The 18811-nt window shown below is 43.7% G+C and overlaps 1 protein-coding gene across 5 annotated transcripts in view; it reads right to left on the reverse strand.

Moving 5' to 3' along the window:
- The window catches only part of AGAP3 (ArfGAP with GTPase domain, ankyrin repeat and PH domain 3), an 81199-nt gene that overhangs the window by 35536 nt on the left and 26852 nt on the right, over positions 1–18811 (reverse strand). For 3 of the 5 annotated variants that reach the window (XM_074193348.1, XM_074193349.1, XM_074193352.1), the window contains exons 2-4: positions 1737–1795; positions 460–547; positions 219–304 (exon numbers count right to left, since the gene is read on the reverse strand). In XM_074193348.1, coding sequence (XP_074049449.1) covers positions 219–304; positions 460–547; positions 1737–1795 — 233 coding nt within the window. Of the gene's footprint in view, positions 1–218; positions 305–459; positions 548–1736; positions 1796–2253; positions 2264–3125; positions 4003–18811 lie in introns of those variants that run through there. The other 2 variants (XM_074193351.1, XM_074193350.1) reach the window with 2 other exon arrangements.

Below are 18811 nucleotides of genomic sequence, written 5' to 3' on the forward strand. Positions count from 1 at the left end.
GATATATCAGAAATGGCTGTGATGTAAAAAACATCAATAAAACAACCATTACAATCCTCTTGCCTCTAGAATTTCTATCTCTAATTGAAAGCCTGAAGAAACAAGAATGAAAAGAAGAGGAGATTAAAGAGGGGAAGGGTGGTGGGGAGAAGAAGGGAAGAGTGAAAGAGAGAGAGGGTTTGTGGATGTATGTATGGTAGGTGAGGGCAATCAATTACCTGGAGTTCAGGGGGGCCTCCTTCATCTCTTATCAGCAGCAAGTAACTCTGACCATCCACTACTATCTCCTTCTTAAATCTGCCCCCTGGGAACAGAAAACATAATTAGGACCTCATAAAGAAAGAAACTGGAGAGGGGATTGGAAGGGGAAGGAAGGGGCACCAAAGCCCCATCTGGAGGGAACCGAAAGGGGCAATAACAAAGGCATTCTTGGGGTCATTCAAGACACAGAAGACTCACCCTCTGGGGACTCCTCCTGGACATAGGTCCCAGTCAAATATCGATGCACCAGAGCTGACTTCCCGCTAGACAGGTTCCCCACAATGCCCTGAGGGAGAGGCAAGGGAGTGAGACAAGGGGGCAGAGAGAATGAGGCAAGAGGTATGTGAAAGTGTGAAAGGGTGGAGAAGGGAGAAAGGGGAGGAAAAGATAAAGAACAAGAAAGGCATAAAGAGTATTAGGATTAATATGTGTATCAGAGAGAAAGAGATAGGGTGTAGTGGATAGAGTCCCTGGGTCTGGAGTCAGGAAGATCTTAGTTCATCTGTAGCCTTAGACACTTATTAGCTTAGGTGACCCTGAGCAAGTCACATCACCTCTATTTGCCTCAATTTCTTCAAATGTAAATTGGGAATCATAATAGCCCCTACCTCCCAGGATTACTGAGGATCAAGTAAGATAAGCCCAGTGTCTGCACATTGAGAATGTTATATAAACATTAGCACTTATTAGGGTGAATAGAAATATTAGAGGAAACAAAGGAACAAACTTTTATTAAAAGTCAACTAAATGCAGGCACAGTCAAAGTGTGAAGCATTCTCCAAATACTATCTCATCTTATTCTCACAACAACCCTGAGAGGTAGGAGCTTTTATTATCTCTACTTTACAATTGAGGAAACTGAGGTAGATATCTAGATCTATCATCTATCATCCACCCAGAAATCCATCCATCCCTCCATCCCCCCCATCCATCCATCCATCCATCCATCCATCCATCCATCCATCCATCCCTCTATTCATTCCTCCAAGCAATAACTTGCCCAGGGCCACACTGTTGTTAAGTGTCTAAGGCTGATAGTGAACTTGGGTCTTCCTGATTCCAGGCTCCTTCCACTTGGCAGCCCAACTCCTCTAGGAGAGAAGAAGGGAAAAAAAGCTGCCTCTCTAAAGAAGATGGAGAAAGAAGGACAGCAAGCAAGAGAGAAGGAGTAGGGGTCAAAGTGGGGAGAGTGGAGAGGAGGGAAGGGAGACCAAAAGCAAGATAGGAGGGAGAAACTGATAAGCTTAGAGAAAAGAAAGGAAAGGGAAAGGAGAAGAGCTAGGGCGTAGGGAATCAGATCATCTCTACAGGGAGAGACATAACTAGAAGATAAGAAATGGGTAAGGAAGAGATGGTATTGGGAATAAGGAGACCCAGGCCATAGACCTTGTAGTCCTCAGAGACAATGATCTTTTCCTAGCTCAGAGGACAAGCACCCTGATTCTCTGGCCTCCCTCCTGTCTTCCTGCACTTACCACTTTAAGCTCGGGGACTGATCGGCTCAGGGTCCATTCTTGGCTATTGACGAATGAGTCTGTGGGGTAAAGAAGACAACAGAACTATTAGAGATGGGGCAGCCTGTATAATTCCCCCCTTTTCCATTTGTTACTCTGGTCCCTTTTTAACTCCATCCATTGTTTATCATGAACATCTTAAGCTCCTGAGCCTCTGTCAGGGAACTGGGCATCTTTGGGAACAGAGTCAAGCTCTGTGAAGTTTGCTCATGGTTGTTCATGCTTTAGCTTTCTATGTCTCCTTCACCTTCTCTCACCCCCAAGACACTGGGGGCTGGCCCCAAAATTTCCACAGCAGGTCTCAAGACCAGATTCAAGGCAGAACTAGTACTTGGCAGGACCCAGAAGTGGAAGCAAGCCTCCCACAGCGAGTAGAAACAACTCACCCAGAGGAGGGTGGGGCCACCCACCACATTCCTGAGCAGAGGTAAAGAGTGGGGAAGGGCTCCTCCCTGGCCTTCCCTAGGAAGGGGCAGACCACATGGAGCCTCGGATGCCCAGCCCCACTCTCCACCCCAAGCTCTTCCAGGGAGATGAGGAGCTCTCTCTTTTTTTTCTCTCTCCAGATCCTGCTCCTCCCCCCTTCCAACCTCCCTTTACTTCCCAACCCATACTTGACAGCAACTGGAACTCCTGATTAGGTTTCTTGCTTGGGACACACCTCTAACACCAGGGCAAAGAAAAAGGGGCAGGGGAGAAAGAAAAGAGATCTTTCTTTAGGGACTCAAAAGTCCCTTCTAAGACTGTTGGTCCTGGTCAGCCAGTGACCCCAAATCTCTGTGAGTTCCTTCCAGATAGATGGGTAATGGGGGAGTATGCCTGGTTTCCCTAACACGCCTTGAGACTTCCCTAGAGTCATTTTCTCCTGAGACGCTAGTTCCTGACCTGTTTCTGGTGTGCTTTCCCTAGAGAATAAAGAAGGGTGCTTCCCTCTAGGAATAAGGCCTAGAAGCTCCCCAAAATCAAGCGGCTTCCATTTCATGAGTGTTTCCCCCCAGCCCAGAACTGTCCTCCGATGTCCACTGCCTCACCCTCGGTGACGACCTCTCAATTCCACAGGGGTAAAGAAGATTGTATTAGGATTTGGAGAGTCAGAGACAAGGCCTCCTGCCCTCGAAGGGGTGGCGGGTCTCCCTCCCTTCCCCCTGGATGCTCCAGCCCGTGCCACCTGAGGATCCGGCGTGGGCATGAAAACCCAACCAGGCTCCAGTGCTACACCTCCCCACCTTGACCCAGAAGGCTCTCGGGGCTCATCCGGTCTGACCTCATTTTACAGACAGGGAAACCGAGGCCGGAGAGCCGTCACCACCCTTGAAAACAGGCCCCAAGGAAGGGGCCGCGCCCCCTTACCCGGCGCCCTTGGGGCACTCTGGACGCCCAGGAGCACCGGGGCCGCGGCGGCCCTCCGGCTCCACAGGGGCTCTCGGGGTAGCCCCGCGGCCGAGGGCCCGGGCTCCCTCCGTCGGAAGCGGCTGGTGAGGAGCTTCCAGAGGCTGGCCCCGGCGCTGGTCCGGGGGCAGTCCGGGCCCAGCGGCCGGCCCTCGGGGTACAGCAGGTCCCGGCGGCTGGGGAAGGCGTGCAGGGAGCTGGCGTCGCCGTCGCTCTTGGTGCGGACCCGGGCCCGGGGCAGCAGGCCGGACTCGGAGCGCCGGATCTCCTGGCCCCGCCGCAGCCGGAAGCTGAAGCTCTTCCTCAGGGCCGAGAAGCCCTTTCGGGGGGCCTCGGCGCCCCGCGCGCTGCTGCCCCGAAAGACCTGCCAGCGCTGGCTGCTCCAGAGCGAGCCCCCGCGCAGGAAGCCCGAGCTGCCGGCCCGGCCCAGGCCGCCGCCCTCGGGGCCCGCCGGCTCCAGGCGGTTCACCTCCAGGAACGTCATGCTGGTGGGCCGGGGCCGGGGGTCCCCGGGGGCCCGGCTCCTCCGCGGCGGCTCGGGGCTGGGGGCCGGCTCCGGGCCCGGCGGGCTCCGGGGGCGGCGCGGGCGCAGCAGGCTCAGCAGGAGGCCGCGCGCAGGAGCGGGGCCGGGCGCGCAGCAGCTCTGGGGCCGCGGGGGCTGCTCCCGGGCCGCGCACAGGGCCGCCTGCACGGCCCAGCCGCCGGGGGCGCCCCGCAGGTCCAGCGAGTCCGAGACGCTGAGGGCGCGGCCGCAGGCGCCCCGGGGCCGCTCCCCGCCGCAGCCGTCACCCCGGGGCCACTGCTCCATGCTCAGGGGGCAGGGTGGCCCGGGTCCATGGTGGGGGGGCGGGGAGGGAGGGCCGCTGCCGCCGGGGCTGGGGGGCGCCGCTGAGCCCGGGCCTCCCTCCCTCCCTCCGATGCGGCACCTGAGAGCCGGGGCTGGGCCGGCAAGCCCGGACCTGGAGAGCCCCGGGAGCCCAGGCTGGGCGGGGAGAGCTGGCAAGCCCGGCCTGGAGCACCTGGGACTGGAGGCGGCCCGGCGGGCGCGGAGCACCAGCCACCCAGAGGGCGTAAGAGACTGGGAGCCGGGGGCCGGGGCAACAAGGTTGGCTCGGGTGTTCGATGGAGAAGGGCCAGCGCGCTCCCTACCTCCACCCAAGCAGGACCTAGCAGGCCAAGAGGGGCTTCCAGGGGCTACTTCAAAGAGTTCCCTGAGAGCGAGGGCTATCAGGGACTAGGCAGATCATCCGATGTTTCCTGAGACAACTTTCTGCTTCTCTGGAAACTCTAAAGCATGGGAGATAACTCATCTGTTGGGCCCGCTTATTAGGGGGTGTTCTCCCTCCTGCTGTGGACACAACAGATAACCTCTGGGCCAGGACTCTACCTTTCTAAGCTAATGACTAACTTCCAAGACCCTGAAGCCACTTGTTTCTCCCAGCCAGAGGTGTGTCTGCTAATGTCCAACTCATTCAAACCATCGTGGTCAGGGGGTGGGACCTCATTTCAATCTCGGTAAATCACACCGTTCACATGGGAAAGGGGGCAAGGAGAGGACAGAATGTTTGATTTGTTTGGCCCTGAATTTTAAACACTAGGCTCATGAGTCAATTGAAAATTGCTCCAAACATCAACAGGAACAAAAACAACTTTATTTCTTTTAAATCCCAGTTTAAACACCACCATCAGGAGCTTAAATTTGTTTCATAAGAGACTTGGTTAAAGGATTGGGGATGAGGTTTAGCCTGAAGAAAAGCAGACTGGGGGAGGTGATGCTATTTTTAAGTTCTTGAAGGGCCATTCTGAAGAAGAGGGGATTAGACTTCTACTTCTGCCAAGAGAGCAGAACTAGAAACAACTGGTGGAAGCTACAAAAGGACAAGTTTAGGCTTGATATTAAGAAACATCTCCTAGCAATTAAGAGTTATTCCAAATTGGAATGAGCTATCCCTGGAGACAGCAGGCTCCCCTATCATCTTCAAATGGAATTGGGGTGGCTCTTGGTTGTGTAAGGGTAAGGAGGGTCCCTTCCAATGTATTGACTGGATAAGTCAACCGAGTTAAGAGCAGAGGGAAAAGAGAACTTTTAATTCATTAATTTCAAATGGCTTAAATTAATCCTGGTGTTATTTCTCCTAGTCTAATCTTGCTCTGGGGCTCTCTTTCAAGTCAAAGAATTCCATGGTCCTGTTTTGGAGCTAAAGAACATGATAAAGTGGTACATTCCTGCGGGGGTCGGCTTTGGGGGGAGTGGGGTGGGAGGGGGAAGAGCCAGAAGAGGGAGGGGCCTCTCCATCCTAGGTGCTCGGAAAGAGACCAGAGGGAAGGCAGAAAACCTGGCCTGGATCCCCATGGCCCCAACAGGAATTACCTGTGGTGCCTTCACAACTCTGCCAATCTAGTGTTGAGGGCCACTCCTTACTCCTGGTCCTTGGGAACCTAATAGGTAGGTAGATCACAGCACTAAAAAAAGAACTTTCTTCCCAGGATCAGTTCATCAGGAAGAAAACCAAGGAGTTCTGGACTCGTGGTTCAGAGATTTATTCAACAAGTCTCACAGATTTGGAGGCAAAAGGAAGGAAATGTAGTTACAAAAACCTACAGGAACACTTTCCTAGGAAAAACAATGCTTGGGTCTAAGCACTTCCTCCCAGGTGACTGAAAATCTGAGGAGAATGAGCAATCTGATGGGACAGTCATGCCAGGGAGCCAAACACTGGGGAGGATCTGGGGCCTTGGTTGTTCCTTCCTTGGAAAATGGGCCATCATTCCTCCATAAGAACCCCAAAGTTGAGAGGAAAAATCAGATAGATAGATGGCTACAAATCAACCTAGGCCTTGGTGAAGGAAGGGAACCCCAAGAATCTCTGAACCTCTTCGATGAGAGAATCTCCTCCATCTTCAGAGGGAAGAGTTAGCCAAGTCAAGTCCTTAACTGGAGAAATTAGTTCTAGCAGAAAACTTTATCCCAAAACCTGATGAGATCACCTTTTACTATGGGTTCCTTCTTAATAAGGTGAAATGCCCAGAACTTCAGCCAGAGACTAAAGACTAGTAAAGGCAGAGAATAGTTCAGAAGGTGGGCCATTCCCTAATATGGTAAAGAAACTTGGGACTGTTCCAAAAGAGATGTAACTCCTGAGAGTGAGGGCTATCTGGGACTAGGCAGATCATCTGATGTTTCCTGAGACAATCCCGAATCTCCCCCCCACCCCTACCACCCACACCTCTTCCTTTCCTTTCCTACACTCCAGTCAAACAAGTTTTCTCTGCCCCTTGGGTCTGCCTCTACCATGCCAACTCCTAAACCAGGACCAGTTTCCTCCTTTATACCCAACTCCCTTCTAAGAAACCTCCTCAGCACAACATGATTAATATGGATCTATGTCTAGCATAATTGCACATGAAGAGCCTATATTAAATTGTTTTCTTGGGGGGAGGTGGGGGAGAAGGGAGAGAGGGAGAAAAATGTAAAACTCAAAACCTTGCAAAATGCATACTACTGTTACTTTTTGTTAGAAAAATAAATAAAAATATTAAGAAAAAAAAAGAAAAAAGAAACCTCAGTCTATGAGGAAATAGACCTGGGTGGTCCCCTGCACAAAGTTAGAAAACTTATTTAGTTCAGTATCATAGGGTTAAGATCTGGATCAGATCTTTGAGATCATGGAGTTCAACTCCTCATTTTATAGATGAAGAAAGACCCTGAGGCCAATTAACTAACATGTATTTATTTATGTTTTTATTTTCCATCACTTCTCAAATACATTTAAAACATTTTTAACATGCATTTTTCAAAATTTTAATTTTGAATTTTTTTAAAATTTAAATTTAAAAGTGGAAGCTTAAATTTCCAAATTCTCTTTCTCCTATCCTTTTCCTACCCCCTCAGAAGGCAAGCCACATATTGATTATACATGTGAAATTCACTTCAGTTTTAGCCAAGAATCAAGTTGGATTGTAAAAGTATCTATCTATCTATCTATCTATCTATCTATCTATCTATTTTAGGTTTTTGCAAGGCAAATGGGGTTAAATGGCTTGCCCAAGGCCACACAACTAGGTAATTATTAAAGTGTCTGAGACCAGATTTGAACCCAGGTACTCCTGACTCCAAGGCCGGTGCTTTATCCACTAAGACACCTAGCCGCCCCTGTAAAAATATCTACTAAGAAAACAACAACATAACCAACCTCAGTGCCAGGCACTGAGCACACAAACATAAAAAAGATGCAATCTCTGCCCTCAAGGAGTTTATAACCTAAATATCTGGAACCAAGAGTTAAGTGGCTTTTTCAAGGTTACATGGGAATATTATAAGAAGCAGAAACATTGCAAACCAAGACTTTTGATTCCATATCCATCAATCTTTCACAGGGAAATTCTACAACATGCATAGGGAAAACTATGAATACATAAAATAAAAGCACATGAGGAGAGTGATTGACTTTGAATGCCTATGCCTCAGATCTCCTTTATAACTATCAGCTCTAAGAAAGCAACTAAGCAACCACTCTTTGTAGGCCTCAAAAAGCCTAGTCTTGAAAGTCCCAGGTAGGTACATTCCTTGATTGGCATGGACTAACCTTTCTAGGGACTAAGAGAGATGAGTCCATAACGAAGGTATTTGGGTTATAGAAGAAGAACCATTTTTGGAAATACTTTCCAAGTACTTCCACTACTGGTATTTTTTGTTTTGTTTTGACATCACCTACATTTCCTGATATATTCTCCTCCCTCCTGATCCCCTCAATTCTTTATAAAAAAGCAGGGATTCTTTTTTGTTTTTTTTGGGGGGGGGGGCAATGGGATTAAATAACTTGCCCAAGGTCACTCAGCTACTATCTTTGTGTCTGAGGTCACATTTGAATTATGGTCCTCCACACCCAAGTCTATCCACTGCATCATCTAGTTGCCCCCAAAGCTGGGATTCTTAAGCAAAAGTCTGTGGATTTATTATTATTATTATTATTATTGTTATTATTATTATTATCATTATTGCAAGGCAATGGGGTTAAGTGGCTTGCCCAAGGCCACACAGCTAGGTCATTATTAAGTGTCTGCAGCTGGATTTGAACTCAGGTACTCCTGACTCCAGGGCTGGTGGTCTATCCACTGTGCCCTCTAGCTGCCCCATGTGAACTTAGTTTTAAAACTATTTTGATAACTATATTTCAATGTAATTGATTTCTAGGATGCAAAATGAATATAGTACAGGACTTAGAATCTGAAATCCTTCTTCAAATATAACTAGCTCTGTGACTGGGCAATTTTTAAAATCTCTATGTTTCCTTATTTGTAAAATGGGGATAATAATAGACCCACCTCACAGAGTTATTAAAGGATATGAGTTACATAAATGTCTAAAAGCACTTTGCAAACCTTAAAGTGATATAAATCCCCTTGTGCTAGTTGTTTTATTATTATTGCACTTAAAAAATGTTATTTTGACAGAGGTCCAAAGGTTTCACTGCCAAAGGAGTCCATATCAGACTAGAATAAAAGAGATGGGGGGGGGGGGGGAATCAGTTCAGCAAGTAACCAACAAAGTGAAACAATTCTGACATTATATGCAATGCTCCATATCCAAATTCTCTGCAAATAAAATTAAACTGCATTAAATGGAGTGAGGATCTTCTTAAATCTCTTCTTTGGAAATCAAGTTTAGTTATTTTTTTTTTTGCAGTATTCAACTTCAAATTTGTTCTTTTTTCCATTCATATTGTTTTGGTCATATGGTTTTTATATATATATATATATATACATACACACACACACACATATGATTTTCCTAGTTCTGTCTATGGACTCTGCATCAGTTCAAGGTAAGTCCTCCTATGTTCCTCTGTATGTTAGTGAACTTCTTAAGGCTCTAGATCCCTAAGTCTACCTACATCCACTTACCAGACAAGGAGAGACTTCAAAGAGGTCACTGCAGGGGCACAGAAAGCCCAAGAATGGTAAAAAGAAAAAAAAACCTGGCAACTTATTTATTCCCAATGAATCTGAGGGAGGAAAAAGGAGAGAGGAGGGGGAGAAGAGTGAGGGGGAGGGAGAGATGGGAAGAGGGCAGAGAGAAAAGAAGAGGGAGAGAGAGAGGGAAGGAAAAAGAAATAAAAAACCTTGCTAGCACTGGAAGGCTATAAATTTCACAAGTAGAGAGATCTAATCCCTGGGGTAGCCAGGTGAGGTGCTAGGTGACTGGAGAACAGTCACTTAAACTAGGCTGAGCCTCAAATTTCTTCCTAACAGATAGGAAAGGGTTGACTACTTAGCTTCTTCATTGAATGACAAATATACTTTGAAAATGTCACACATGAAGGCTAGTGGTAAATTTATACACATTAAGATTTCTAGAAATCTTAGAAACTAGAAACAGGTGAGAAGCAGGGATATTCACTAACATTAATTATATTTTATGTAGTTTTAGAACTCTTAGCTTTAACAGTAAAGGATAAAGAATCAAAAAGATTCAAAGCATCTGAAAAGTTAAATATCCCTAATTGTAGATAACAGTATACTTAGAAAATCCAAGTGAGACAAACAAAATAATCTGAGTTAAGAAATGACATGTGTAAGATATTAATGGTAAATCTACAAAGTAAACTCGTTTTATAGGTCATTAACAAAAATTGGGAAATTGACAGGAAGACAAATACTACTTACAATAATAAGATAAATTCTATCAACTCTTCAGATATCAACCTGCTAGGACAAATATTAGATTTATATAACGATACTTTAAGATGATTCTGGCAAGTGGGTAGTTAAAGTCTACAAGTGGACAGGTTGAACTAAAACAGTAAAAATGCCAATACTCTCAAATAACTTAAAGAGATTAAAAGCATTAATAAAAATGCAATGAGCAACTTAAAGAATTAGATGAAATAACATCCCTGAGAAATTAAAAGAGGAAAAGAACCCTTGTTTACAAACTTATTTGTAAGAGTTCTTTTTATAGTAGCAAAGACCTGGAAATCCACTAGGGAATGGCTAGATTATGGTTTATAAATATTATAGAATACTCTTAAGAAATAATCAAAGGGGGGCAGCCAGGTGGCATAGTGGATAGAGTACTGGCCCTGGAATCAGGAGGACCTGGGTTCAAATCTAGCCTCAAACACTTGATAATTGCCTAGCTATGTGACCTTGGGCAAGTCACTTAATCCCACTTCTTTAAATACATAAAAAATAAATTAAAAAATATTTTTAAAAAAAGAACTAATGAAAGGCCTGGGTGTGGTGGTCCATCCTCTGAAGTTCCTGCTTTAGGGAAGTGAATTTGGAGGTATGGACCAGTGGTAAATTCCCAAGTTGCCTAAAGAGGGGTGACCAGATCAGGAATGAAAGCTTCCATGCCCATTCTGGACTGTTAGTGGCCAAAAGTGAAGGAAAAGATAATGACAAAAGAAATCATCATGAACTGATGCAAAGTGAAATAAGTAAAACCAGAAGAACAATTTATACAGTAACAACATTGTGAAGGCAAAACTTTTGAAAGAGATCTAATCAATGAAATCAAGATTCAAATCAATTAAGATTCCAGAAGTCTGATTTCAAACTGTGCTACCAATACCTATCAGGAGGGTAATGAACTCAAGCTAAAGAAAAAGACATCCATTTCCAGAGGTCAATTTAGTTCTTCTTGACTATACATATTTTAATAAGAATTTTTTCCCTCAAGGAGAGGAGAAAAGTGCTTGTTAAAAAAATTTAAACAAAAGTTATATAAAAATGAAATTGAATGGAAAAACAAGTAAGCATAGGCTATTTAGACAAGATCCATGAGTGAATTATAACCTTTGTCTATTTGAAGGATGTGATCCCAGGCTACTAAATGAAGGAATCTGCTAATAAGGGTGATGCAAAAACTAAAAGAACCTTAAGCATTTGGGGGGGGGGGGAGAAGAAATGATATAAGGAGACTAGCATTGCCAGATTTCAAAGTACAATATAAAATGATAATTTTCAAAATCATTTGATACTGGATAAAACTTAGACAAAGAGATAAACAGAACAGAATAGGGAACTTTGAAAGAGAACCAAATGTACACAAAAGATTAGTATCAAACATGCCCAAGATCACAAAACAATGCAAATTAACACCCTTTAGTATCTATAGGTTTTCTATATGCCCAAATTGTCAAATACATTTTAAATAAGCAAGCACTGGGGTGGCTAGGTGGCACAGTGGATTAAGCACCAGTCCTGGAGTCAGGAGTACCTGAGTTCAAATCCGGCCTCAGACACTTAATAATTACCTAGCTGTGTGACCTTGGGCAAGCCACTTAACCCCATTGCCTTGCAAAAACCTAAATAAGCAAGCACTAATATAGTCCTGTTATAGGTCAGACATTATCTCATTTGATCTGCCATAACTCTGAGAAGTAGCTACTATTATTACCTTTTCAAATGAGGAAACCAAGTCAAACAGAGATTAAGTGATTTGCCCAAGGTTATACAGCTAATAAGTATCTGAGGTTTGAGTTGAATTCAAGTCTTGACTCCAAGCTCAGAGGTCTGTACCATCAGATGCTATTATTTGGTTATTGTTGAGCAGGTACAATAGAACGCCAGGTTTAGAGTTAGTAACACTGTGACTCTGGGCAAGTCACATAACCCTGTTTGCCTCAGATTCCTCAACTGTAAAATGATCTGGAGAAGCAAATGGCAAACCACTCCAGTATCTTTGCCAAAAAAAAAAAAAACCACCTCAAATGGGGATCACAAACAGACACAACTAAAAAAAATTTATTATTATATCTTCTCTTTTAAAAATGAAACCTATAAATGGTTTGGAGTTTTACATTTTTGGGGGCTTTCCATTCTCATTTTGTTTGAGTCTGGTTATGTCTGCTGCCTGAGGTGACCAACCAAGTGAAATTCAAAGAGCTTCATTGCCAAGTTGGCCACAGAATAAATGAGATTTTTTTTTTTGGTCATAACAACTTTCAAAGACCACCTACTAAGTCACAGAGGGTCTGGCCATCTGTAGTAGTTGAGTACTCAAACGACAAAATTATGAAGCTTTAATGTAAAATATTTGTTGAGATATTAAGTTTATAAGAAAAACAAATCAACATTTGATGAGTCTACAGGGTTTTGACAAGAGAAGTCTTTGGTAGTCAGAATTACACAATGTTTTTCCCATAAGAAGAAATCAAACATTTGTTGATAGGCAAAAAAGTAGGAGTGGAAAGGTATCCAACAAATGATAAAGATGATAAATGATAGAAATGGTTTGCATGATGAAAAAACAGTGATATATCCAAAAATTCAGAAAGGCATTTTAGAATTGTGCTTTTTTAAAAAGGTGATGAAAAAGTCCATATCCTTTTTTTCTCAGAAATCCTATTACTAAGTATCTACACCCTCCAGAAGTCAAAGCTCCCATATATACCAAAACATTTACATTAGCACTTTTGTGGTAACTGAGAACAAAGTAGGTGCCCATTAATTAGGGAATGACTAAATAAGTTGTGGTTATGAGTGTATAAATATAAAGGATTCTGAGACACATGGAAGAGAATCATGAAAATAATATATACAATGATTACATATGTTGGATGCTTTGTAATTATAATGACCAAGTTTAGACCTGGAGAAGGATTGAGAAAAGTACCTTTCATTGAAGAGATAGGGAATTATAGTTGTGAAATGTTTTATATATTCTCTGTTGATGTGTTGGTTGTTTTTGCTGAATGGCTTTTTTTCTTTCTTTTTAAATCTTTGTTACAAAAGATGGCTTTCTGGGGAGAGGAAAGGGAAGAGAAAATATTTGGATGTAAAAAGAAAAAGGTATCAATAAAAATTAAAAATCATTCTGGAAATGTGAGCATCTAGGACCTCCACAACCCATAAGGAGTCTCCACTGAACTGTATTGCAGTTTAGACAATGAAGGATGGGGAGAATGAAATCAAAAGTCAAAAGTCCTTCTGTGGTCCTGGAGAGGAACCATGCCCAAGGAAAACGGCAACCCGCCTGCCAATTTCCTTGAGATGTCCTAGAGAAGGGGGCGTGAGAGCGACAAAGCAAAGGATGGTTTGGCAACTTCAGGTCCACCAGGTGGCAGCAGATTCTCTCCTTTTGGTCTCAACTCTGCAAGGCTCAGTTTGGAATGATTATTGGAGCTGCTCAGGAGCCTAAGGGAGGAGATAGCCCGACACCCTCCATTTGCTCAACAGCTTTCCTCAAAAAACCTCATGACGGGGTACTGTCTAATATATGAATCAAAGTGAAAAATCAGTCTCTAAGAAAGGAATAGTTGGAGTTCCGGCTCTGGGTAATGGGACAAGGGGGAAAAAAAGACCGGGGGCCTCTCCAATGCCATGCCAATGGGAATTCAAAGAGGAGTGCAAGACAAAGACCATCTAAGTCCAGGGGTCTTTACCTTTCCTTTGTCTGGTGAAGCCTAGGGACCCCTTCCCAAAATAAGCACAGCATCTGGAGTCAAAGCACTGAGTGTGAATTCTGACTTTGCTCAATTATATCTATCTGACCATGAAAACACATCACAATCTCCATGATCCTCAATTTCTGGGTCTGAAAAAGGAAGGGATGGATGACTTCTGAGGTCCCTTCCAGTTCTAAATCACTAAGTGTATGGTTTTTCTCAACCAGGTGAGATCTCAGTCCCCCCCACCCCATCTTTGCTCTCTAACACCAGGAGCAGCCTCAAATAGCCCTGAGCCTGGCATGACACAAAAGTTGAATACTGAAGTGCCTACCCTTAAGAAACTTAGAATCTAAAAAAAAAACCCCAAACCTTAAAATTTAGGGGGAAAAAAAAGAAACTTAGAATTAAAAAAAAAAAAGAAAAAACTTAGAATCTATAAAAGAAAAAAAAAGAATCTTTTAGAGAGATTAGGCTGCTATGCATGAAACAATACAGGAAGTCACCTAGAGGCATCTGATGGTACAGTGTATAGGTGACTGGGGATGGAGTCTGGAAGACTAGATTTTAAATCTTGCCTCTTACAAGTTGTATGGTCCAGACATGTCTCTTAAACCAGTCTGCCTCAATTTACTACACTGTAAAATAGGGATGATAATAATACAATGGTCAAATGAGGTAATATTTATAAAAACCCTTAGAACAGTGTCTGATATACAGTTGTAGTTTAATAAACATTTTATTCCATTTTGTTCCTTTCTATGCTTCAGTATAGCATTTAAGTCTTTGAACTGACCTTACATAATGGAAAGAGTTCTGGGGTAAAAGCTCTAGATTCTGGTCCATTTCTGCCACTGAGCTGTGTGACCTTGGGACCTTCTTCTCAGTCTGTTCTATCCTCTGTAGAATAAGCAGGCTGGACTGAATGGTCTCGAAGGGTCCTTGGTTCTTTCTTCCTCTAATGTTCTATGATTTCATTCTAAATGCAGCAGTCTCAGGAGGGAACAAAATCTAAGATAACAGTCCCACCGAGGGTTTAAGAAATCAGCAAATGGGTCGTAGTAACTTACTATAAAGGGAAAAAAAAGAACTTAATCAGAGTCCCAATTCTGAAGCTACAGCTGGATAAAGTGACATCCTTCTGAAAAAGTACCCTTGGAAGCATAACAATTGGTTTCATGAATGCTGTCCCACAAGGTCCTATATAATCCTTGACTTTTGGAGCTAGACATGACCTGAACAACTGTCTGGTTCAGCTCCCTTAAATATACAGATAAAATCCAGGGAGGATAAGACATTGGAGGTGGCAAAGCTCATTGGTGGTAGAGGCAGGACCCTCAGAACAGCCTGGGTCTCCCTGCTTCCATGTCGTTTCTGTTATACCAGAGGAATCCTCAACTCCTCCTCTCTTCCTAACCAACCCTCACCCATTCACCTAGCTCTGGCCCCAGGTTCTGGCCCTTCTGGAAGAGTTCCTAGGATTTCCCCCTATATGGATTTGACTCCAAAGAGTTTCCTAATTTGTGAAATAAGGGAGTTGGACTAGAAAGAAGATCCCTTGTATGATCCTATGACTTCTCAAGGCTTTTGGTGGGTCCTGAAATAATGCTCAGCACAGAAACACAGTCTGACAAGTCTTTGGGGACTTTTGATACAATTCCAGGTCCCCTGAGTGTTCTGCCCACTAGGATCAGAGAATTGCAGCTATAGCGTCTTCCTACCCTAAGTAAACTTCCTGCCAGTACTCATCAGAACACCAATCAATGGGTTCCAATGATACCAAAGTATAGTGAGTATTTATGGGGTTTGTTAAAAATCAATTATCTGTTGTAGTGTTGTTCAGTTATGTTTGACTCTTTTGGAGTTTTCTTGGCAAAGATACTGGATGGTTTGCTGTCTCCCTCTCTAACCCCTTTTACAGATGAGGAAACAAGGTGAAGTGACTTGCCCAGAGTCACACAGCTAGCACGTTTCTGAGACCAGATTTAAACTCAAGTCTTCCAGACTCCTGGTGCTCCATCCAGCATGCTACCTGGCTGCCCAAATCCAATCATGTTCACTAATGAAATTTGACTCTTTTAATCCAAAAGTTGGTGCTGGGTGACAACCCTTCTGAGACTGCCATCAGACATTTAGGTGGTAGAGTTCAAGTCTTGCCTCTGACATATTCGCTGTGTGACCCTCAGCAAATCAATTAACCTCTCAGTGCTACTCTTCTAAGAGTGCCATAGAAGATACTTCTAAGTTAGAGAAGATACTGACCTGTGCTGGTGGAGGGCCTTTCTTCATCTTGGAGTTCCTTAAACTGATGAGACTCTAGATCCCATCCCCATCTGGTTCCTGTTTTATTCTTGGGCACTAGGGTTGTACAGAAATGAACTGGTCGATGCCCAATACCTTCTAATGGAAAAAAAGGTTTGATTTCTCCTTAATGTTTGACTGATTACATTAGTCTCTCAAGGCCCCTGAGCATCAGACCTACTTCCTTTCTCCCACTCAAAAAATCAATCTATATTCAATAAAAATTTGTTAAGCAACTACCATGTTCCAAGAGCTGTGCAAGGCTCTGGAAAGAAGAAGAGAGATGTTATTTAGATTAGCTAGATGGTGCAGTGGATAGAGCATGGGTCCTGGAGTCAGGAGGTCTTGAGTTCAAATCCGACCTCAGAAGCTTATAACTAGCTGTGTGACCTTGGAAATGTCACTTAACCTAATTACCTCAAATTAAGACCATCTCCAGTCATCCTGATCCATATCTGGCCATTTGACCGAGATGGTTCTGGAGGAGAAAGTGAGCCTAACTTCCCCTCAATTAAATCCAATTCCCTGGCCGGTCATGGCATCACCTCCTTAATGTCATGGTCTTCTTCAAGAACAAAGGACAAACATCATCATCATCATCATCATCAACATCATCCAGGTAATAAAAGTGGACAAGTCACTTGAACTCTCCTGGCCTCAGCTTCCTCTTTTATAAAACAGGAATAATAATAATAATAATAATAATAATAATAATAATAATAATAATAATAATAGTAATAGTGCCTACCTTAGAGAGTAGTTGTAAGTTTTGGATACAATCATATACATACAGGACTTGCAAATCTCAAAGTACCAGAGAAATGCTAGTTATTATCATCTGTAAAATGGGGGCAATAATATCGCCATCCCAGGGTTGTTGTGAGGACCAAATGTTTAGAACATTTTACTTTAGCATATTTTAGCCAGCCATATAGTAAAAGTTATTATTATTAGTAGTAGTATTAATTAAACTCTAGATTAATCAATACACATTTATTAAGCACCTAATATGATGCACCAAGCAGTCTGTTAAATGCTGAGGATACAAAGAGAGGCAAAAGATAGTCCTTGGCTTCAAGAAGCTTATAATTGAATAATAATTCCCTCTACTCAAGACTTATCTCAATACTGTAATACAAAACTATAGGGCATCAGGCTCCACCATCACACACACGAGCATCCTTCTAGAAATGAGACAGGGTAATGGATACTAACTACTCTCTGCCTGAAATTATACCAAAGCTAATGAGCATCCTGGGTCTAGATCTTCAAGCTGGGTCTGCATTGAATCCAATAACTTCAAATGCCCATGTTTCCTCCTCAGACAGAGGACACCCATGAGTGGGGCATAAGGTTTGGGTTATTCCAATAGGCTGACATCCTCTGCTGCATCATCCTCCATCTCCTGCCCTTTGGCCATGGCTGTCCCCTGGGCTTCCTCTCTACATTGGCTCTCTTGAGAATCTCATTAGCACCCTCAATTCTCATTTTGATGCAGAAGACTCCCAATTCTATAGATCCAGAGTGAGCCCCTCCCTCAACTCTTGTCATACACTGTCAACTGTCCCTAAGAGTCTCCATGTGTCCATATGGATTTCACACTCAGCAGGTCCAAAGAAGGCACCCATTCTCTTGCCCTCGGATCTGCCCCACTAAAATCAAGATACAATGGAGAGAAAGTTGGGTTTGGAATCAGAATGAACTGAAGTCCAATGTGGTCTCACATCCTTTTTATCTGTGTGACCTTTTTCATCTCTTCCTCAGTTTCTTCTACTGTAAAATGGGAATAAGAACACAAGCATCCCCCCCCCCCCAGGACTGCTGTTAAGGATCAAATGAGATATTTGTCTGGCATATAGTAGATAATGTCTAAATGCTTATTCTCTCGCCTTCCCTATTTCTGGTGAGAGGACAACCATCCTTCTGGTCACTTGGGTTCATAACCTTGGACTTATCCTTAACTCTTCCTTCCTCCTTTAACCAACCTCATTCAGCAGTTGCTGAGTTTTGTCAATTTTACCTGCTGTCTCTCATATCCATCCCCTTAAGGCAGAAGCAGGGAATGTCCATTTGGTGTGGCGCTGCCAAGGCAACCACAGGCAGGACTTGAAATTCAATAAATCTAGCTTGTTAGGGGGAATTAAATGGTTGATGAAGCATAACAGACAAATGATGTAAAATATCCAAATGGCCCATGGCAGAAAAAAGGCTGGGGTCCTTAATAATGTTTGTCCTTTATTTTCAAAGAAGATCATGACTTCAGGGAGATAATGCCATGACAAGCACTTGAATCAGATTTGAATGAGGGTCTGTGCTGAGTCACCAGTCTCACTTTTTCCTCCAGAACCACCTGGGTCCAGGGGTCAGATATGAATCAGGACAACTGGAGATGACCCTGGATGTGAGGCAATCGGGGTTAAGTAACTTGCCCAAGGTCACAGCTAGTAAGTGGCAAGTGCCTGAGGCCAGATCTGAACTCCTGTCCTACTGGCTCCAAGGCCAGCATTCTATCCCCTGTGCCACCTAGCTGTCCTGGCCCCTAATTCTGACTTCTATCATTTTCCTGGACCAATGTAAGAGTCGATCAACTGGCTCTGCCATGCTCTCCCTCCTCTATCCATCCTCCACACAGCTGTCAAAATAACCTTCCTAAGACCCAGGTCTGAAAAGCTATTAGGGGCTTCCTCATGCCTAAAGAATAAGATATAAAATGCTTTCCTTACTTTGACTTTGAAGACCTAAATAAAACAATTTTACTCCCTGCTTACTTTTCTATTAATCATCCTCCTACTATTTCTCCCAATTCCATACTCCATCTCCTGCCTCCAAGCATTTGCATTTCCCACCTCTGGAACAGACACCATCCTCAACGCCACCCTTCAGGTTCCTTTCAAAACTTATTCAGATACCACCACTTCTATGAAGCCTTTCCTAAAATCTCATGTTATCAGT

Source organism: Macrotis lagotis, chromosome 7 (genome assembly GCF_037893015.1).
Source record: "Macrotis lagotis isolate mMagLag1 chromosome 7, bilby.v1.9.chrom.fasta, whole genome shotgun sequence".
In the NCBI taxonomy this organism is placed as follows: domain Eukaryota; kingdom Metazoa; phylum Chordata; class Mammalia; order Peramelemorphia; family Peramelidae; genus Macrotis; species Macrotis lagotis.